General features: G+C 43.9%; 2 protein-coding genes across 4 annotated transcripts in view; both read left to right on the plus strand.

The window, feature by feature from the left end:
* LOC140722104 (NACHT, LRR and PYD domains-containing protein 3-like) overlaps positions 1-22888 on the plus strand; it is a 421136-nt gene that overhangs the window by 227803 nt on the left and 170445 nt on the right. The window lies entirely within an intron of this gene.
* Positions 6021-22484, plus strand: LOC140722115 (uncharacterized). Of its 2 annotated transcripts, none has more exons than XM_073036909.1 (3): positions 6021-6062; positions 9756-9919; positions 17497-19429. In XM_073036909.1, the coding sequence occupies exon 3, from the start codon at positions 17883-17885 to the stop codon at positions 19155-19157; it is 1275 nt and encodes a 424-aa protein (XP_072893010.1). In that variant the 5' UTR covers positions 6021-6062; positions 9756-9919; positions 17497-17882; the 3' UTR covers positions 19158-19429. The 2 variants fall into 2 exon arrangements, 1 of the variants encoding a protein (XP_072893010.1); XR_012097534.1 differs by lacking the exon at positions 6021-6062 and adding an exon at positions 21388-22484 and having other exon boundaries at positions 9757-9919; positions 17497-17718.

Consider the following 22888-nt stretch of genomic DNA (forward strand, 5'->3'; position numbering starts at 1 on the left):
AAACAAATTGCATAATCTGCGTACCATACAGAATCACAAGGGGCTTTAGAAAGATTTCATTCTACCCTCAAAACAATGATTAAGACATATTGTGTTGAAAATGGAAAAGACTGGGATGAAGGAATACACTTGCTTTTGTCCAGATGAAGGAATAAATTTGCTTTTGTCCACAGAAAGAGAGTCAGTACAGGAATCACTGGGCTTTACTCCATTTGAACTTGTATTTGGTCACAGAGGGACCTTTGACCTTGTTAAAAGGAACGGTGGATTGATGGGGATGTACAAGTTAACTCGTTAGACTATGTTTTGAAGTTCAAAAATAAACTACACCAAGCCTGTATTCTAGCGAGACAAAACTTAAAGATTTCTCAAAACAAAATGAAGTGTTGGTTTGATAACAGGGCTTGCGAAAGAAAATACCAGGTGGGAAATAACGTGCTTGTCTTATGTTGACGAATCCACTTCAGGTGAAATTCGTATGACATAGTCTCCCAAATTAATGATGTGAATTATGTTATTAAAACACCCAACTGACTTGAACTAACACAGGTGGTACACATAAATATGATAAAGCCTGTTTTGACAAGCAGGTGCCATCTGTGTGTGTTGTTGTCAAAACAAATGAAACTGGCAACCCTGAGAATGAAACAATTGACTCGTCTGAGACTTTTCACAAGCCAAACATGGTCCCAGTTAGGCTAATGAACTCGGTTGTTCCAGAAAACATTGCTAACAAGTTGTCTCATCTGTAGCCAAAGCAACATCCACAGCTGAAGGAATTAATTCTGAAGTTTAAAGATTTATTTCCCGATGTCCCCAAGCAAACCACGGTCGCAGTATATGATGTAGATGTTGGTGAAGCCAAACTGATTAAACAACACCCACTTCGCATGAACGTAGAAAAGTGTAAATTGGCTGACCAGGGAATTGAGTATATGCTGGAGAATGGTATTATTTGGCCTTCAAAATGAGATTGGAGTCACCCTGCATTATTGTGCCCAAACCTGATGGTAGTGTTAGATTTTGCACTGAATATAGAAAGGTAAATGCAGTAACAAAAACAGATGCCTATGCTATCCCTAGAGTGGATGATTGCATCGATGAGGCTGGAAAACCCAATTTCTTACAAAGATTGATTTGTTGAAAGGGTATTGGTGTGTTCCATTGACGGACAGAGGTAGAGAAATTTCTGCATTTGTGACACCATCTAGGTTGTATGAATACAATGTTTTGCCTTTTGGAAGGAAAAATGCTCCAGTAACATCCCAGAGATGTTACTTAACTTGGCTAAGAGTGAATTTGGCCATGCCAGTGTGACCTGTCTTGGCTATGTTGTAGGTCAAAGCAAGTTGGCTCCTGTTCAGGCAAAAGTCCAGGCAATTTCTCAAGTTCTTATTCTGACTGCTAAGGCTCTTAGAAGGTTTCTGGGAATGGATGGATGTTACCGTAAGTTCTGTAAGAACTTTGCTGCTATCGCTCTGCCTCTGACTAATCTCCTGAAGAAGGGTGAAAAGTTTATTTGGACTGAGCCTTGTCAGAAGGCATTTGATTGATTGTTATCAGTATTTCAGATTAGGCCAATCAATGTAGTGCTGTCAGCAAATTTAATTAGCAGATTGGAGCTGTGGGTGGCAACACAAGTCATGGGTGCACAGAGAGTAAAGGAGGGGGCCAAAGTGACAACCCTGTGGGGTATGTGTGCTGAGGGTCAGAGAGACAGAGGAGATGGAGCCCACTCTTACCACCTGCCGGCGATCTGACAGGAAGTCCAGGATTCAGCTACACAAGGCAGGGTGAAGGCCGAGGTCTCTGAGCTCCTTGTCGATACTTCACGCCTTTGTATGGCTACTGCTCTGCCGATGACTGCAAGGAACTGCAGAGAACATCAGAGAAACAAGCCTCCACTCCATGGACTCTTCCTACACTTCCCCTCCATTGGAAAAGCAGGCCATGTACTCAAAGAACCTCATTACCTGGACATTCTTGCTGCAAACCCGCTCCCCCATCGGGGAAGAGATACAAAAGCCTTAAAGCGCGTAACACCAGCCTAAAGGATGGCTTCCTGTCTGCAGTTACAAGCCAAATGAATGATAAAATGGACTCAACCTCACAATGTAACTCGACGTGACCCTGCATCATATGTCTAGCTGCACTGCACATTTTCTGCAGCCATAATGCTTTGTTACAGTGAGTGTTTTGTCGTATATCAGCTCAATGTACTGTTGTAATGTATCTGTCTGTGTGGATGGTACGTCAGGCAAGATTTCCACTGTAGCTCAGTACATGATGATAATAAATAAATTTCCCATTTTAATTGTGTGGAAATATTAGACAGACTGAGCTTCTGCTCTGGAACCACAGAAGGAAACTGAACTGTTGTCATTCCTGTGGAAAGCAAATATATGGAAAATGCTTCAATCTCACATTACGATCTGCGGTAACTGGGATCAGGTGACCGGTGGTGGGTCTCCCATATCAATATCAGAATCAGGTTTAATAGCACCGGCATATGTCATGAAATTCGTTGTCCCTGCGGTAGCAGTAGAACCTAATTCATAACAATAGTTTTTAACAATTGTGATTTAAAATAAGAATATACATATATAGTACAAAAATAGAAAAAAAATTAAAGATATAATAAACTATCTTAATTGTGTGGAACTATTTGACTGACTGGGTTGTTGCTTTGGAAATTCTAAGGTGAAGCTGAATTAAACTTTTCACATTTATGAGAAGCTCAGATAAATAGAAAAGGCTAAATTCTCACATAAATGGGTCAGATACCCAGAAACATTGGCTGCACTTCAGCGCCTCAAAACATTGGAATGAAACATGCAGAAAGTATTGCAGAGAAAAAGACATTGTCCACCCACAACGAGAGGACGTGACAGATCCGGATCTCACTGACTTGTCTGAACGGGGAAAGATGAAGCTACACGTACACGTAGAGCAGTGACCCACAGATACTGCAGATCTGCAGAAAAACGAACAGGAAACGGGATCAGGTGACGGGTGGAGGGTCTCCGGTGACTCTGCTCCTCTCCTCCCCTCACACACTGCCCGACCCATTAGTTTTAATTAGTTTTGCTACAACAAGTGTATGGGACATTGGAAAAAAAGTTGAATTTCCCCATGGGGATGAATAAAGTATCTATCTATCTATCATCCGCCGCATTCCCCACATTATTCCATATTTACACCAGATACATGTCTACTTTTCCACACCATATCTTCCCCGATCCCTTTCCCTCCACCTCCAGGTCACAGAGTCACCGGCTCAGTTCCCATCCCGGTCCAAAACATAATTCAGACACAAACAGGAAATGTTCTCATTTCATTTAAATCAGTTCTGTGTTTATAAACACTAATTTCTGTTCACATTCCTCCAGAGCCTTGCTGGACAGGAACACTGAAACATCAAGTGAGAAACAGCAGGAGGCCATTCAGCCCCTCTAACCATCAGCAAGGTGGCGGATGCTCTCCCATCTCAGCCACATGTTTCTGCCCGATCCTCATTTCCTCGATACCTTCGGTCTCCACACATCTGCCGGCCTCTGTTTTATGTGAGGACGATCACTGAGTCTTCACGGCCCTCTGTGGTGGGGATTTACAGACATCCACTACCCTCGGAGTGGAGACATTTCCCCTCATCTCAGTCCCGGACAGTACACCCCTGTTTCAGAGACTGGGATCCCTGGTTCAACCGGTAATGATGTTGTGCATTTCAATGTGATCACCTCTCAGTCCTCGATTCTCTAAATGAAAGGGTTATCACATTTGATCTTTCTTCATATGATGACCCCACCACTCCAGGGATCGGTCTGGTGAATCTTCATTGCACTCTCTATAACAAATACTCTCTAAACTCTTTGTTAATCCTCTATGGAATTAATTTCCATCTTCTGCAGCCCCGTGTTGCCCCAACCACTCACCTCCCACCCCTGTCACTATTTCCACCTTCCCACCTCCCCCTCACCTGGATCCACCTCTCACTCCCCAGCTCTTGCCCCATCCTCACCCCTCACCTCTTTTCTCTGACTATTTCCCGTCCACTCTCAGTCCAGAGGGAGGGTCTCGGCCCGAAATGTTGACGGTCCATTTCCCTCCACAGATGCTGTCCGACCCACTGAGTTGCTCCGGCAGTTTGTCCTTTGGTCTGTATAACTCGTGTTAGTATGGGGATCGGGATTTTACACCATATTCCAGGTACAAACTCAACAAAACACAAATAATTGTCACTTTGCCCGGACCACTGGCCCCGCTTTCAGGGCAACAGTCTGCCGGTGTTTGCCCCCAATGTGGTGAATCTCTCTGCTCGACACCACCGTGGGCTCAGACATTTCCACAGATGAGCCCCTCCTGTCCCCACCGGGACAAACATCCTGTCCGCCCCCTCTCTCACCATCTTCATCCTTTCAATAAAATCCCCCCTCTCCCTCCCTCCCCGGGGAACCGGCATCAAACCGACGGGCCGAGCGGTCTCCTCCTACCTCTCAGCGATACATCAGACTCCGGCCGCAGGAGACGCTTCACAAACGCCCCAACTTCCCTCGGAGGGAAATGGAAATAAATCAGAAAGCGGACATTTACTTTGAGGTTTTCTCCGCTCTGAGGAGGCGGTCGGCGCTTGAGCGGGAGACGGACTCAGCGGGGTAACGCCCACTCGGCTTTTCCGCCTCCGCGACTGGTTGTAACCAGTGATTGACATCGCTCCGCACCAATGGGAATAGCGCAGCTCCTGACTCCTCTGTTGACAGCGGTGGGGGAAGGGGCTGGTCACGTGATTATTAGCCCAGCCGTTAAACCGATAAAGCTCGAGCACAGCAGCGCGTGAGTGACGTAAGACACCGCGCACGTGAGGGCAGATCCCGGTGTCTGGAGCCCGTGTGTGACGTCAGGCGCGTGGGGGGGCGGAGCTGTGTGACGTCACCTGTGGGAGAGCGCTGGTATTTAAAAGCACCTTAATGGACTTTTCAGTGGGACAACAACATTAATCACGGGTTTCATCACTGAATCCAGTGTTGTGGGATGTAAAGTCCCCTGTTATGTGTCCGGCTGTGCCGTGTTGTTGGTGGAGTGGGCAGCGTGGTGTTTGTCTCGATTCGGGTCACAACACCAGAATTGCCAGCGGGGTCCACACACAGTGTATTAGTCATCAGAAAACCTCTCGTCCCTGCAGTCTTTGTCTCCTGGTAAACTCAACACCCTGACAGTGTGGACCATAGATACCCCTTCCTCTCAGAGTCAGGGAATCACTCAGACAGCTGATCGCTGAGAGGCATTATATTTATTGGTCATTAAAGTTCACCCAGATTCGTTTGGACGGATTTACTGTGGAGTTCGGGGTATCAGAGTGAAAGGGCCGGACGGTCGATCTCTCTCCATTGTTCAAACATCCTTCCAGGTGAGGCGACACTTCACCTGTGAATCTTCCGGGGTCACCTGTTGTGTCCGCTGCTCCCGATGCGGCCGCCTCGACACTGGTGACACCGGCTCCTCCGCAGTTGTGCGGGGTAGGGGTGTTTTTATCGGGGGTCGATATTATTGTTCCCTTTTGTGCGGGAGGTGTGGTTTTTGGGGTTTGAAGATTGGGATCCCGTACTTCTTGATCCGGGGGGTGGGGTAGGTTTGATTTTTCCCTGTGAACGACTTTCATGCTCTTTCTTTGTTTCGTGGTTCTCTGGAGAAAAAAAAACTCAGTTGTTTACGGATATCTGCTTTAATAATAAACTAACCTTTGAACTATCCGCTCCGAGCGGGACTTCCCGGTGTCCAAACATTTTCATTCCGGTTTCCATTCCCGTTGCTACCCGGCCTGCTGTGTTCGGCCAGCATTTTGTTTGTGTTGCTTTGGATTTCCAGGATCTGCAGACTTTGTCGTGTTTGTGATTTTCCTCTCCGTTGTCCCTCCGGCCTCCGGCCACTGGTGGCGCTGTGCGGATCGCCGGCCGTCGGCAACAATTAGCAGACCTCCGGCCACCGGTGGTGCTGCGGAGAAACGCCTGTGAACGTATGCGCGGTGCCGACTGCAGCTGTTTGGCGGTTCTCTGATTCGAGCAGGGGTGAGTAGGGAATGATCCCGGTGTTGTGTAAATGTGGGCCGGTTGCATTGGGAAAGAGCCGGGTCCGAGCTCTACCGGACGGCTGGAGCAGGGGTGCAGTGGCAATTTTTTAGCTGCCGGATCTGTCCGGGGGGAGGTGGTTGGTTGATTGATAAGTTCGCGGCCTGAAGTTATACAGCGCTCGGTACCTGCACGTGTAGTTCAACTCTTTGAGTGATTATGCAGAAAGTTTGAAATTAATAACTTTTGTGGTATTTCTGTTTCAGATAATTGAAAATTGCTAGGTTTTGTAAAATTGAATCCTTCCACCTTAGGCCACGAACGTATCAATCACCCTTAGTTTGTGACACCCAATTTGTGTACCTGCGCCTTTCATGTACTGAACAACTTCCTTGCCCCATTCGTGTAATGAGCAGGTACACAAATTGGGTGTGACATATATAGGGCTTCTTGTAACGTCAAGCAGTAAACCAAGATGAAAGAAATATATGAATTCCAGAGCTCCACAGAAATATAGTGATAGCTAAGACATTAACAAGGTTATAGCCTCTCACTACATTTCAGTGTATATCTGGTACAATTAAACATATAATACTTAATTTAATAATATGACAAAGTCTTACACAGTTGCACTTAACTGATTATCATAGAATATAATTATCAAGCAGGTAAATTAACTTTGTTTGCTTAGAAGTCAAAGGGTTTTTAGATAGATAGATAGATAGATACTTTATTCATCCCCATGGGGAAATTCAACTTTTTTTCCAATGTCCCATACACTTGTTGTAGCAAAACTAATTACATACAATACTTAACTCAATAAAAAATATGATATGCATCTAAATCACTATCTCAAAAAGCATTAATAATAGCTTTTTTAAAAAGTTCTTAAGTCCTGGTGGTAGAATTGTAAAGCCTAATGGCATTGGGGAGTATTGACCTCTTCATCCTGTCTGAGGAGCATTGCATCGATAGTAACCTGTCGCTGAAACTGCTTCTCTGTCTCTGGATGGTGCTATGTAGAGGATGTTCAGAGTTATCCATAATTGACCGTAGCCTACTCAGCGCCCTTCGCTCAGCTACCGATGTTAAACCCTCCAGTACTTTGCCCACGACAGAGCCAACCTTCCTGACCAGCTTATTAAGACGTGAGAAAAATGTACTTTAGGCTTAGCGAGTAATCCACGGACCACCACAGATGTAGCCTTACTAATACGACTGAGTCGGAGCAGACGGCAGGGCCCGCAGCGCTTAGCAGTGTTACTCAGAGGTATAAAAATAACAGAAATAAAGCAATTCATTTTTTTACACTTTTAGCCCCTAAATTGGAACCAAGTAATCGAGTATGAAAAAAGAATGTCTGATGAACTATTGCTAAAGCCATGAATATTGGTGAATATTAGTCTCAAAAGCTGTAGGTTGGCAACTCTGCCTTGTACCGTTTCTCTCGGAGAAATGGTTGGACAGGAAGTGTACCTGTGAGTGTCGATACTCACAATATCCTCACACGTCGGTTGTTACATGGTTAGACCTTTACAGATCCTGTTTAGTCTTTAAATATATAAAAATGTAAAGAAGCTTGAATCTTTACATAAATTATTATCACATCTATACGAATAGAAAATATTGTATTTTGGAAGTGATAAATGTTAACGGGAGGAGAGCAACCATTTGGGAGGTTTGGAAATGTGTTTTGTCTCGGCTGTGAGTAAATGGGCTGTTCCGTGTTTAAACAGTAGAAATAGACCCTGAGTTTGGTGTTCAAACTGTGTTTGGAAATCCACCCCCCCCCCCCTCACTGTCACACAGTGGAAATCAGGTAGCTGTGCTGGAGATCTACACTAAAAACTGAAAATATTTGAAGTCATTCTGATGAAATGTTATTAATTGAATTGTATTGTAAGCTGTTCCTTACCTGCTGAGTGTTTCTGGTAATTCCAGTTTCTTTTTATTTCTTGGTTTATATTTCATGAAATGGACCTGTTTTAACCTGGAAATGAAAATGGCTGTGATAGTTTGTAGGCCTCCGTTGGAGTCTCTGCAAGTCTCTGATGGTTCTGGACCTGTGCTCAATGGAGTTCAGAGGGACGGTGGGGGTGGTGGGAGATGTATGGTTACCGTAGATTCCGGACTACAAAGCGCACCTGATTAAAAGCCGCTGGCTCTAATTTTAGAAATAAAATCTATTTTATAAATGTACAGGCCGCACCGGATTTTAGGCCGCACCGAATTTCTGGCGGAACGGATTTTCGGCGCACTGGATTTCCGGCGGACCGGATTTTCGGCGCACCGGATTTTCGGCGGACCGGATTTTCGGCCGCTTGTAATATGAGATATTTACACAGAAAGATATTACACGTGTTGGGCTTCAAATTCTGCCCTGTGTTCGTTTTGGAAGAGAGACAACCAACACCGGATTACAGTGCAGCGTGGCTTTATTGCAGAACGCGTTTTGCCTTCCCCTTACATTCTGCTCTTATTTATACTCCTTTTTCCCCCAAACCAAACCCTCGCTACACATATTTGGTAAGGCTAAACTTTGTTATACCTACCGGTATTTGGTAACATCGGACACTTGTGTCCTTATTGGCCCGATACCATTCACACACGAGTTTTACTGTTTTTTTGTTTACTGAATCGCTAGCAGTTTCGGTGCAGCGGAATCCTCAGTTTCGCTCCCTCCCTCCCTTGTACTGCTGTCTAATATCACGTGAGCCATTCCTGACCTGAAGCGGCAGTCCCAAATTAAATCTCCACCGTCTCACCATCGATTCATGTATGCCAAGATTACGCGCAGAAGCTCGATTTCCTTGTTCAACCGCCAGATTGATTGCCTTTAACTTAAAAGCTGCATCATACGCTTTTCTTCGAGTGTTTTCCATGTTGATGAGGGTGAGTACAAATGGCTGATTTACAATAATTTGTGAAGTGCGCTTGATTTATCGTACAATTTCATTGGACCTCTGTGAACTACTCATCAATTTTATTGGTCTACTGTTACGAGGCAAAATGTTTTGGCGGCATGGGAAAAAACCTTATATTAGCCGCACCTTATAAGCCGCTATGTTCAATGCTGTTCAAAGCATGGGAAAAAAGTAGCGGCTTATAATCCGACATCTACGGTAATTAAACCTACTGAATGCTGAAAAGCCTGGATACAGTGGACATGGTGAGGATGTTTCCATTAGACGCAGAGTCTGTGATCTTACAGCACAGTTTCAGAATAAAGATGCTTCCCTTTAAAACTGAGATGAGAAAAATTTTTTGGCTAAAAGATGTCTGATCTGTGGAATTTGTTGCCGCAGAAGTTGGTTGAGGCTGCCATTTGGGTATATTTATGACAGAGATTAATATATTCATGATTGCTGAGTAGCTTCAGGGTTACAGGAGGAAGACAGGAATATGGTGTTGGAATGAAAATCAGCCCTGGTTGAATGGTGGGCAGACCAGATGGATTGAATCACCTAATTCTGTTCCTGTGTCTTATGTTTTACCATGACAGAATGATGGCTCCTTCTTATCCCATATCGTCTGTGACATGTGAGGGACAATAAAAGATTGTTCACTGAGATAATTAAATCTGCCTTCAGTGTTTAAATTTCAGTGAGTTTTGTTCTTAGTAACATTACGCAGAAATGTTTGGTTCTCCTTTTCATTATTAATGTGCTTCATTGTCTCTCTGGTTAAAGTTAGACCTGTGGTGAGAGATTTATTTGAAGAAAAACCGCAACTGGAGGCAAACCACGACTGAAGACGAGGGAACAGCAACAAGTGAACCAGCCCGAGGATTGAGAGCATCAACCGGAGAGAACCCATCTGACTCGGAGATTCCAGTGATTCAGTCAGGAGAAAGTTTGGTGAGTCTCATTTACTCAAACACTGGTCCTTTAGACATTACATACCTGTACAAAGGAAGGTAGGAAATAGTTGGAGTGAGACTGAATGTGTCCAGAAGAACCAGTTATGCCTCTGTCAGACCCAGGTGCAATCACTCCAGGTCTGGTAATGTGCTTCCAGCAGTCCAGCCCTTTGAAACCACTCCCATTCCCTCACAGTGGTTACTCAGTTCAAGATCTTGCATCCTCTGATGTAGCTTTTGGTCAGTTCTGAGTGGGGAGAGGGAAAGAGAGGGGAGTGTTTATGCTGACTGTCTTTCAAAAAGATTAATTGTTTGAACTTGCTGCAAACTCTCTCCCCATACCCTGTACTTTCTCAACTAAATTATTGACATAGATGACAAGTAGCAATGGGCGTAACCCCAGGGAATGTCACTAAGCACGGGACCTGAGTCCAAGAAACAGGCAGTCACCATAACACTCTGCCTCCTACCACCCAGCCATTCCCAGACCCTGGGGCTCTGTAACAAACTCAATGTTAACAGGAAGATTAGTCAGTGATTAAGATGATGAGAGAATTGTGGCCTCCTGAAAGGACACGTGAGCTGAGCTGTCTGATTCATTGGACCAGATCCACCCTCGTTGACAACGTAATTTACCCCTTGCCCATCCACCCAGGTCATGTTACTTCTGATCACCCACAGTACCCCAACCACCCTCCAGTGGCCCCACACCCTTCTGACCATTCACCCCACACCCACTCATAGACAGGCCCCCTTCACCTACATCCACCCTCCCAAGCTGGAGGGGAAACACAACAAACTGATCCCGCAATCTCGAATCAGGCGCAAATCTAAAAGACTGGAGAACCCGGTGCCTCCAGCTGTCTGGATCGATCCCAGCCCATTCCCACTGCAACCGGCCCTCGATTTACACAAACCCGAGATTAACTCTTTCCTCACCACTACCTGAACAGGAGAAACACCAGCATCAGCTGGGGTTGGCATTACACTGCGATTTGCAGCAGGTCCCCGTATGCTGTGAAACTCCCCACTGTCGGACATGTAGACCAGAACCGTACGTGTTACAGCTCCCCAGTGTCGGATATGTTGACCAGAATCATACACAGTAAATCTCAAGGCATGGAACCGTAATCGCATGGTGGATTTGTTCGGTGATTGTGAACATATGTGATTAACGACCCTGCAACTGGGGACTGAATAAATAGTTAGTCTAACAATTCTAATCAGACACACCATCTTCTCACATTTCTCCCTCATCCCTGTCTACATACCCCGTTTCCCTCACCACTCCCTGCTCACAGTCCCTCTTCATCCTCCTGCCCTCTACTCCAGACCTCCCTTTTTATTCAGTCTCTCCCTCGCCATCTCGCCTCTCCCTCACCCCTTCCTTATCATCGCCCCTCTCAATCATTCTTGCTTCCTCCCCACCTCTACCCTCCCCTTCCCTCTTCTCTATCCGCCTCAGTGACACTGCTACTTGACCATTCTCCCACTCTCTTTCACCTTCTGCCTTCCCCTCTCCATCTCCCCCTCTCTCATGCACCCTCTCACTTCAATCAAATTTGTCTCTCTCACTCAGTCACCTCCACCACTCTGTAACCTCCATTTCCAGCTCTCACCCTCTCTATCTCTCTCCCTACCTCCCACCCTCCCCCCTCTCTCAAACACTCTCCCTGCTGGCTCCCGTATCCATCATTGTCTTCCCCTCTTTATCACCCTCTAAATCTACCACTCACCCCACACATTCTCCCTCTTCGCTCCCTGTCAGTCCTCCTCCTCACCACCGCCCCCCCCATCACACTCCGTGCTCACCACCTCATCCGATACAGTGGTACGCAAATGGCTGGGCACCACTGGTCAAACATTTTGTTACTGTGAATAATTTAGTGAGTAGAAGGTGAACTGATCTCCAAAAGTCATAAACACGAAACATTCTTTTCAACATTTTAAGCAAGATTAGTGTATTATTTTGGTTTTGTACAATTTTAGAGTGAAAAATAGGAAAGGAACACCATGGAAAAGTTTGGGCACCCCAAGAGATTTGAGCTCTCAGATAACTTTTACCGAGGTCTCTGACCTGAATTAGCATGTTAAGGCTATGGCTTGTTCACAGTCATCGTTAGGACAGGCCAGGTTATGCAAATCGCAAAGCTTTATAAATACCCTGTCTCTTCAAACCTTGTCCCAACAATCAGCAGCCATTGGCTCCTCTGAGAAGCTGCCTAGCACTCTAAAAGTTAAAATAAATGATGCTCACATAGCAGGAGAAGGCTATAAGAAGATAGCAAAGCGTTTTCAGGTAGCCGTTTCCTCAGTTCACAATGTAATTAAGAAATGGCAGTTAACAGGAACAGTGGAGGTCAAGTTGATGTCTAGAAGACCAAGAAAACTTTCTGAGAGAACTACTCATAGGATTGCTAGAAAGGCAAATCGAAACCCCCATTTGACTGTAAAAAAACATTCAGGAAGATTTCGCAGACTCTGGAGTGGTGGTGCACTGTTCTACTGTGCAGCAACACCTGCACAAATACGACCTTCGTGGAAGTGTCATCAGAAGAAAACCTTTCCTGAGTCATCACTACAAAATTCAGCATCAGAGGTTTTTCTGACATTGAGGGAGAGGTTGTTTTCTTCACACCAGACAGATGTTGTTCAGACCTCAGATAGAGTCAGCGACCAAATGCTTGAGCATGGTGCGATGAATGTGTTGAGCTGTGGAAATCACGATGCAAGAAGCATCGTAGGAAAGCCAGATGAGCCCAGGGCATGGAATTATGATATCGTAGGCATTACTGGGAATTGGTTGCACCCAACAGTCTGAGGGATTTAGAGGAACAAATTTGTAGAGAGTTCACAGACTACACCAAGAAACAAAAGTTGAGATAGTAAGTGATTTTAACTTTCCATATATTGACTGGGACTCCCATACTGTAAAAGGACTAGATGAGGTCGAGTTTGTCAAATGCTCCTTAATCAGTACGTAAAACATCCGGCGTAGAAGTGTGCAATAAGCTGTTGGGAAACGATCCAGGGCTGGTGACAGAAATTAGTGTATCGCAACACTTTGTGTCTAGCGTTCATAATGCCATGAGATTCCAAGAAAATATGGAAAAACAGAGGCCTGGACTTCTCTTGAGATTTTAAATTGGAGAAAGATCAATTTTATGGTATTTGCAAGGATTTGACAGGTGTGGACTGGGACAGGCTGTTTTCTGACAAAGGAGGACTTGGTGAGTGGGAGGTCTTCAGAAGTGAAATTTTGACGGTGTAGAGTTTGTATGTACCTACCAAAATAAAAGGTGAAAGGTAGCTGGTGCAGGGAACCTTTGTTTTCAAGAGATATCGAGGCCCTGGATATTTTGTTCCTCTAAATTCTTCAGGCTGTTGGGTGCTACCAAGACACATTAATGACTACAATATTATATTTCCACACCCTGAGCTCATCTGACTTTCTTTAGTTGTCCTCTCCTGGTTTCTAAAAGCTTATTTGTCCTCTCTTTGGCTTTTATGTTGGTTTTGGGTTCTCATTTCAGCCACGGTTGAGTCCTCCTGCCTTTCCAATGCTTCCACTTCGTTGGGATGTAGTGATCACTCAGCTCCCGAGTTGCTCCCAGAAACTCCATCCATTGCTGCTCCATCGTCACTCCTACCAGATTCCCCTTCCAGTCAGGTTTGGCCAGCTTCTCTGTCACAGAAACATGGAGAAGGTCAGAACAGAAACATGCCCACTCTGGACGATCAGAATGGTGACCTATACGGGAGACAAAATAGATGGGGGAGGTTTTAAATAGTTGTTTTGCACCCGTATTTTCTCAGGAGATGGACACAGAGTCGATAGAAGTGAGACAAAGCAGCATCAACTTCATGGACCCTGTACAGATTACAGAGGTGGAGGTGTTTGCTGTCTTAAGGCAAATTAGCATGGATCAATCCCCAGGGCCTGACAAGTTGTTCCCCAGGACCCTGCGGAAGACAAGTGCAGAAATTGTGGGGGCCCAAGCAGAGATATTTAAATCATCCTTAGTGACAGGTGAGGTACTGGAGGATTGGAGGACAGCCAAGGTTGATCCGCTGTTCAAGAAAGGCTCTAAGGATAAATGAGAAAACATTATGTTAGTGAGCTTGACATCAGTAGTGGGAAAGTTATTAGAACATATGTGCAGGAACCGGATATGTAAATATTTGGATCGATGTGGACTGATTAAGGATAGACAGCATGGTTTTGTGCATGGTAGGTCATGTCTAACCAATCTTATAGAGTCTCTGGAGAAAGCTATCAGGAAAGTGGATGAAGGCAAGGCAGCTGATGTTTTCTACATGGGCCCACACTTGACAAAGTCACATATGGGAGGTTGGTTCAGTCACTCAGCATTCAAGATGAGACAGTCAATTGGATGAGGCAATGGTTTTGGGAAAGGTACGCTGCAACCGGAGTTTCTCCGGTTAGCGGACGATTTCCCTCCATGCCTCTCTGGCGTCGTGGGGGTACCCTGCAACCGGAGTTTCTCCGGTTAGCGGACGATTTCCCTCCATGCCTCTCTGGCGTCGTGGGGGTACGCTGCAACCGGAGTTTCTCCGGTTAGCGGACGATTTCCCTCCGTGCCTCTCTGGCGTCGTGGGGGTACGCTGCAACCGGAGTTTCTCCGGTTAGCGGACGATTTCCCTCCGTGCCTCTCTGGCGTCGTGGGGGTACGCTGCAACCGGAGTTTCTCCGGTTAGCGGACGATTTCCCTCCAAGCCTCTCTGGCGTCGTGGGCAACCGCGTACGAGGCAAGTTACAGCAGAGGTTCCAAAGAAATCAGCAGCCCGTAACCCAGCATGGATGGAAAGTGTGCAGGGGAGCCGGCTGGATTCAAATTCAGGTTCATCCTGAAGTCCGGCACTGTTGCCACCAGCCAGATCCGGAGATTTTTTTCCAATATTTTTATTGATTTTCTTGCATAAAAGAATACAGAGTACTAAAGTGTGTGTGTATATATATATAATAAACTATAAAAAATGATAAAATGGTACCAAATACTGTATATTAGAAACACACTTATAATCATGAATACCCTATATTCATGTAAATTGACTTAAATCATAATATTGAAATCTTCTAATTTTATCATTATACAAAAAAAATCTAATCCGCTACCATCAAAAAGCTGCTTGTTAAAAAAAAGGAAAAAAGGAAAAACGTCCGTATCATCATAAAGAAATAGATGATAATATTAGCCAACATCCGTACATAACAACAAATCAAATGCTTTGAAAATAATTCAAAAATGGTCCCCATTATGTTTTAAAGTCTTTGATTCTGAAATTGAACACCGAATCTTTTCTAAATTTAAGCATGACGTAACATCACGTAGCCACTGATCAGGTATTTCCAAAATCATATCTTGCCCTCCAACAATACCAAATAAGGCAGGCAAAGGATTAGGCTTAAAATTAACTTTAAAAAGTGCAGAAAAGGTTTGAAATACTTCCTTTCAGTACTTTTCAAGACTCGGCCATATCCGAAACATAAGAATCAATGAAGCTACTCCATAGTTGCATCTGTCACAATAGGGAGACATATCCAAATAAAAACGAGAGAGCTTATCCTTAGTCATATGGGCCCTATGGACTACTTTAAATTGTAGGAAGGGATGGCAGGAATATAACGATGAAGTATTAACCAATTTATAAATTTCATTCCAGGTTCCTCAGAGATTGAAGTCTGCAAATCTTGTTCCCAGAGATTTTTAATTTTGTCTAAAGGAACATTTGTCATTCTCAACAGCATGCCATAAATATTGGATATTGAACCATTCTGAAAAGTTTTCAGATTAAAAATTACATCTAATAAATTGTTACCTGGACTTTTTGGAAATGTATGCAATTGAGACTGCAGAAATTCCCTAAATTGCAGATATAAAAAAAAAGGTTTTTGGTAAGCTATATTTAGCTGACAATTGCTCAAGCGAAAAGACTTCCTCCAACTAACAAATCCTGGAAGCATTTAATACCCAGTCTATCCCATTCTTTAAAAACTACATCAATCAAAAAAGGTTTAAAAAATAGCTAGAAAAAATAGGACTTGATAGAGAATGTCTCATTAAAACAAAATATTTTCTAAATTGTATCCAAATCCTCAAAGTATGTTTAACTACGAAACTGTCAGTTAGTTTACTTAAAAATAAAGGAAGTGAAGATCCAAGAAGAGAAATAATAGAGAATTTATGAACAGAATTAGCTTCTATAGAAACCCAAACAGGACAGTCCTCATGGTTAATATAGTATGACCAAAATGTGAGGTTCCTGCCCAGTAATAAAACATAAAATTTGGTAATGCTAAACCTCCATTCTTTCTTGCTTTTTGAAAATGAAATTTATTTAGTCGAGAAAGTTTATGTTTCCATATATAGGAAGATAGGGTAGAGTCAAGAGAATCAAAAAAGGATTGCGGAATAAAGACGGGTAAGGCCTAAAAAAGGTATTTAAATTTAGGTAAGATTCATTTTAATAGAATTGATTCGGCCAATCAACGATAATGAAAGAGGCAACCATTTTGAAAGTGTCCTTTTAACGTAACCCAATAGAGTGAAAAAACTTCCTTTAAATAGTAGCTTATAAATCTTAGTAATTATTACACCAAAATAGGTTAATTGATTTCTTACAGTTTTAAAAGGAAGGTTAGTATGAATGGGTACCAAATTATTCAAAGGAAGAAGTTCAGTCTTATGTAAATTTAGATTATATCCTGAAAATTGGCTGAAACAAGAAAGTAAAGAAAGCACAGAAGTTTCGACATTAGAAATATAAAGTAGTAGGTCATCGGCATAGAACAAAACTTTGTGAATAATACCTCTCCTTAATATCCCAGTGATACACTGAGATTCTCTAAAGGCAATAGCTAAGTGTTCTAAGGCCAGATCAAAGAGCAAAGGACTCAAAGGTCAACCTCAAATGACCAGACTGGATTTATTAAAGATAAATATTCTCATTTCACTATTCGTCATTTATTAAATGTCATTTATTCTCCTTCCAAAGAGACATTGGAATGTGTGACATCCTTAGATGCTGAGAAGGCCTTTGATTGGGTTGAAAACATCAGAAAATTTAATTTTGGGCCTGATTTTATTCAATGGTTTAAATTACTTTATTTATATCCTTCTGCTCGGATTTTAACTAATTCTCAGAATTACAAACCATTTATCTCCAATGTGGAACTAAACATGGCATTAAGTCTATGGCACTTTAAATTAATAGTACATAAAAGAAAATCCCAGCTGTATGTCAACAAAAGCTACTTGCGTGAGAGTGTTTCAGTTACTGTGGGGCCAGGCACCCATGCAGCTCAGGGGGAACGGGGAATATTGCCAATGGAGAGAGTCAAACTGAGCCAAGTAACAGACTGGAGATGGCAGAAATGCCCCATACTTCTCGACCATCAGAGAGTTTGATGGTCATTCCAGATACTAACACTTTGCCCAGTTAGAAGGTGATTTCTCTCTCCAACTTAGGTTGAACTACACTGTAACAGTGTGATATCAGATCACACTTTGGCAACTCAAGTGAGCTCATCTGAAATGTTGTCCTTCTTTACAGGTTAAAAATGACAAGGAATTTGTCTATGGAAATTCAGACACAGCATACCAGTTTTGCTGTCTCGGTCTAGATATTTAAGAAGTGGAGCAAGGGATTCACTCGATCATCCTTCCTGCTCAGACTGTGGACAGGGATTCACTTGGTCATCTGACCAACTGGCACGCCGATCATTTCACCTGCTCAGACAGTGGGAGTGCATTCACTCGGTCATCTCATCTGAAGGTATATCAGCAAGTTCACACTGGGCAAGGCCACTCACCTGTTCTGTGTGTGAGAAGGGGTTCAGTCGGTCATCCCACCTGTGGACACAGCAGTCAGATCACACTGGGCAAAGGTTGCTCATCTGCTGAATTTGTGGGAAAGTATTCACTCAGTCATCTGATCTAATGGCTCACCAGCGAGTTCACACTGGGGAGCGGCCGTTCACCTGCTCAGACTGTGGGAAGGGATTCACTCATTCATCCACCCTACTGGTACATCAGCGAGTTCACACTGGAGAGAGGCCATTCACCTGCTCAGAATGTGGGAAGGGATTCACTCGGTCATCCCATCTGAAGGTACATCAGTTAGTTCACACTGGGGAGAGGCCATTCACCTGCTCAAACTGTGGGAAGGGATACACTCGGTCATCCACTCTGAAGGAACATCAGTTAGTTCACACTGGGGAGAGGCCATTCACCTGCTCGGACTGTGGGAAGGGATTCACTTACTCATCTAATCTGAAAGTACATCAGCGAGTTCACACTGGGGAGAGGCCATTCACCTGCTCAGACTGTGGGAAGGGATTCACTCGGTCATCCCATCTGAAGGTACATCAGCGATTTCACACTGGGGAGAAGCAGTTCATCTGCTCAGACTGTGGGAAGGGATTCACTCGGTCATGTAAACTGAAGTTACATCAGCGAGTTAACACTGGGGAGAGGCCATTCACCTGCTCAGAATGTGGGAAGGGATTCACACAGTCGTTTAAATTGAAGGAACATCAGAGAGTTCACACTGGGGAGAGGCCATTTACCTGCTCAGACTGTGGGAAGGGATTCACTTGGTCATCTCAACTGAAGGTACATCAGCGAGTTCATACTGGGGAGAGGCCGTTCACCTGCTCAGACTGTGGGAAGGGATTCACTCAGTCATCTAAACTGAAGGTACATCAGTTAGTTCACACTGGGGAGAGGCCATTCACCTGCTCAGAATGTGGGAAGGGATTCACTCGGTCATCTGACCTACTGGTACATCAGCGAGTTCACACTGGGGAGAGGCCATTCACCTGCTCAGAATGTGGGAAGGGATTTACTCGGTCATCTGACCTACTGGTACATCAGCGAGTTCACACTGGGGAGAAGCCGTTCACCTGTTCAGAATGTGGGAATGGATTCACTCGGTCATCTGCCCTACTGGTGCATCAGCGAGTTCACACTGGGGAGAGGCCATTCACCTGCTCAGAATGTGGGCAGGGATTCACTCGGTTATCCCATCTGAAGGTACATCAGCGAGTTCACACTGGGGAGAGGCCATTCACCTGCTCAGAATGTGGGCAGGGATTCACTCAGTCATCCCATCTGAAGGTACATCAGCGAGTTCACACTGGGGAGAGGCTGATCACCTACTTAGACACTGGGAGGAGATTCTCTCAGTCATCTCAACTTTATGTGCATCATTGAGTTCACACTGGGGAGAGGCCGTTCACCTGCTGTGAATGTGGGGAAGGATTCACTCAGTCATCTAACCTTGTGACACACTACTGGATTCACACTGGGGAGAACCTTTAAATAAGCTGCATGCTGGATATTTGTTCATCACCATTGCTGAATGCAATTTGAAGAGTGACTTGTAAATTATTGCTGCTGATCACCACACCCAGTTCTGCACCCTGGTCACTGGGCATGGGAGGAGTTTCTTCTGCTGCACATTCATCTTTAATGGGACTGGAGTTTAATATTCTGGAGCAGAGAAATAAGTCAGTTCTATTTTAAACTCTGTCTCCAGTACTTGGTGAATTTATAACACACCTAGCGTACAGTAGAGAGTCAACTCAGGCCGGCTGGACCCTGCCAGTGATTCTGTTCCAGGACAGTCATTTTCATTTTTTCAATGTTTTTATTGATTTCCAGTAATGAAAAATATACATATCAGTGGAGAGGTTTAGCAAACAGATAATACAAAAGACATAAACAGCAATAAAGAAAAGTATATATTGTCAAAATCAGATAGGTTTAATGTTATGCTGTTATATATACAGTGTAATCAAAAAAACACAACTCTTAATAAATCGTTAAAAAAAGATTGGAAAATTTTATTTATATGCAGGAAAAAAACACTAAACTGAATAAGAAAAGAGATTGGGCAGTCCAATTGAGGATAAAATTAGAAGAAAAACAAAGAGAAAAGGCACCCTTCCAGTCACCTCCAAACCTTCACAGATAAGGATTTTTCCTAAAGAGAATAAAGAACAAATAAATTAAATCATATGAAAATATTGAATAAAGGGTCACCAGACTTGCTCAAAATTAAACGATGTATCAAACGTCCAGCTTCTAATTTTCTCCAAGCTTAGATATGACATAATGGAGGTGAGCCAATAGAAAACAGTAGAGGATTAGATTCTTTCCAATATAACAAGATAGTACTCCTCGTCAGTAAAGTTGAAAAGGCGATTGCATGTTGAGTGGAAGCAGATACTCTCCCTATTTCCTCTAGAATAATCCCAAAAATTGCCGTAAGAGAAATTGAGTTGAACATCCACATCTATAACTTTAGACAATATTCTAAACACATCTCTTAGAGCAGCTACCTCTACGTTATATCTGTCACAAATAGGGCTTATATTAGGAAATATATGCACCAATTTATCTTTAGACATATTGGCCCTATGTACTATCTTAAACTGAGCAGAGTCAACTCAGGCCTGCTGGACCCTGCCAGTGATTCTGTCCCACGACAGTCCTTTTAAATCCTCCCCTGTCGTTCACCTCTTGTTCCCCCGTGGGACGGGTTCCAAACAGTCACCACTCTGTGGGTGAAAAGGTTCCCCTTGAATTTTCTCCAGACTGAAGAAGTTGAGCTGACTGCAGTTCTGTCTGAGATGTTCTTTGCCCCTGAAATCTCTGAGCTGAGGAAGAATGAATTTGGGAGATACCCTCCTTATTCATGGCTCATTTCCACATTATGGGTCATTTTCCCTGCTTCTAAAGAGTTGTTAGAAAACACGCTGTCCTCTAAAGACTGAAAGCAGAATGCGAAAACATTGGTTGGATGGTCAAAGGAGCAGGATCAGAAACCAGAGGAGAGTCTGCACAGGGCAGAGTTTGGGGCTCTGGACGATGGTCGAGGTAAGAACGTATGATGAGGAGAAGGAAATCAGCAGCGGGGTGTGGCAATGAATGACAGAGTAGCAACATTTGGAAGCTGATAGAGAAAATAATTTGTTTGTCTGACTAATGACACAAACAATACCTGGTGAGGTGCTCCACTGGTCAGGGAACGTGTGTGTTCAGAATTGTTATATCTATTGAGGGATTTGCTTGTTTATCCTGTAATATTATATCAGGATGGTTATTATGGATTGTCCTATCTGTAATAATGTATCAATTATCATATAAATTGTGAGATTTTGACTAAGTGGATCAGGCTGGAATTTATTGTACCTTAATTAGGTTAACATGGTCATTCATCCGTTTGTATTTTAAAGCAAGATTTTGGTGAATGATATTTGCCACTTGATTGCAGCTGCATAATCAATCAGATTGAGTTCAACTGCCGCAGGACCCTGGAATGTGTTGGATTGTGTCTGGTTTCTCTTAGCATTTTCTGCATTGATTGCCTTGTTTGTATTGTATGTATTTGTGATTTTCTTTCCCTTTTGCTAACCACCTTGTCCTGTATTTCTGCAAGGAACCCCTCTGTTTCTGGGAAGAGGTCTCCAACTCTCAGTCCAGGTGCTCGGTGCTTCCTTGTCAACATCTATTCTGCTCAGATCATTGGGATGTCTCCCATGGAAGGTCATTCTCATTCCACTGGTTAATGTTTTCTTCCACAGTGATGATTTGTTTTTCTGAGGTAGCATCTCATTTAAGTTTTCTGGTCTGTATTTCTTTTCACAATTGCATGTACACATATGGAGTGCTGAATCGTGTTCAAATTCAACTGTAATCCAAGATGGCGGCGCGACGGAGCTTGCAGCGGCCATTCCGGAGCTGATTATCTGTTATTTGTGAAGCGGGGTGCCGTGCGCAATCAGAATCGGATGAAAAACGGACGTGGGAGCACGGAGGAACATCTGGAAATCTCCAGGAAGACCTTCTTCGTTACTGCTGCTGCTGTGAGATCCGGGACTCAGCTGGGAAGAACAGGCCCCCATTCCTCGGGGTCGCGTTGGCGGGGCCGTCTTAATACGCTCGGCAGAGGATGGTGCCCAGAGAAGCTGTGCCGGAGGGGATGGTCGGAGGCGCGGAGGTTCGCCGTTCATGGAGTCCGCTGCGGTCAGGTCACTTTCACTGTGTGTTGTGTCTGCGAGGCTGAGTCGGGCGGCGCCGTGGATGTCCATAGCGGGGGTATTCCCTTCTGCTGCCTGCGTGGGATGACGAGTCTTATCGAGACCCTGTGGACTTGTGGAAACTGTGTCCAGAAGTTTCTTTTGAACTTATAGTCTTTTAACATCTTTGGACTATTTTTACTGTGCCCATGGTCTGTTTTTTTTTTAATGAATTATGCTATTGTTTGCACTGTTGTAACTACGTGGTTTCGTGCAGGTTTTGTAGCTTTAGTTTTTGGTCTTGTTTTGTCTGGTAGGTTTGGAGCTCCTTTCTGGGTAACGTGCTAAGACAGTAGCGCGATATTAATACGCAGCATTCTCTCCGGACCCTGGATTGGGGATTGCCAAACGTTATGTGGATTTTCTGGTGTAGACTGTTTTGTCATGTGCTCTTGTGATATCATTCTGGAGGAACGTTGTCTCATTTTTTTTAACTGCATTGCATTTGTGGTTTCTAAATGACAAATAAACTGAATCTGAATATAATAACGTGTTTTGATTTACTTTGTTTATCTGTGCGTGGCTCATCGGAGGATTCTGTCCTTTCTTTCATAAGTAGATGTGTGTTCTGTGTGTTGTTTGTGCTGCTGTTCTTTGCAACCCGGCTCGGAGAAACCTTGTCTAGTTTGTCGGTGTGCATGTGTGTTATTAAATGACAGTAAACTCGACTAGAGGTAGCTAGGCCACACCAACCTCCGAGAAAAACATAGACTGACTGTCCAAACCATGTCCAAACAAAAGAAAGGTGAGGAATCTCAGAGTCTATATCCTCACCTAGACAGCCTGTGCCCAGGCAGGAATCGGGTCTGGACAAAGTTTTCCCGTCTTTGTGACTCCTTTCCTTGACGTCACTCCTTCTAA

The sequence above is a fragment of the Hemitrygon akajei genome, unplaced genomic scaffold, assembly GCF_048418815.1.
Source record: "Hemitrygon akajei unplaced genomic scaffold, sHemAka1.3 Scf000069, whole genome shotgun sequence".
Classification (NCBI taxonomy): domain Eukaryota; kingdom Metazoa; phylum Chordata; class Chondrichthyes; order Myliobatiformes; family Dasyatidae; genus Hemitrygon; species Hemitrygon akajei.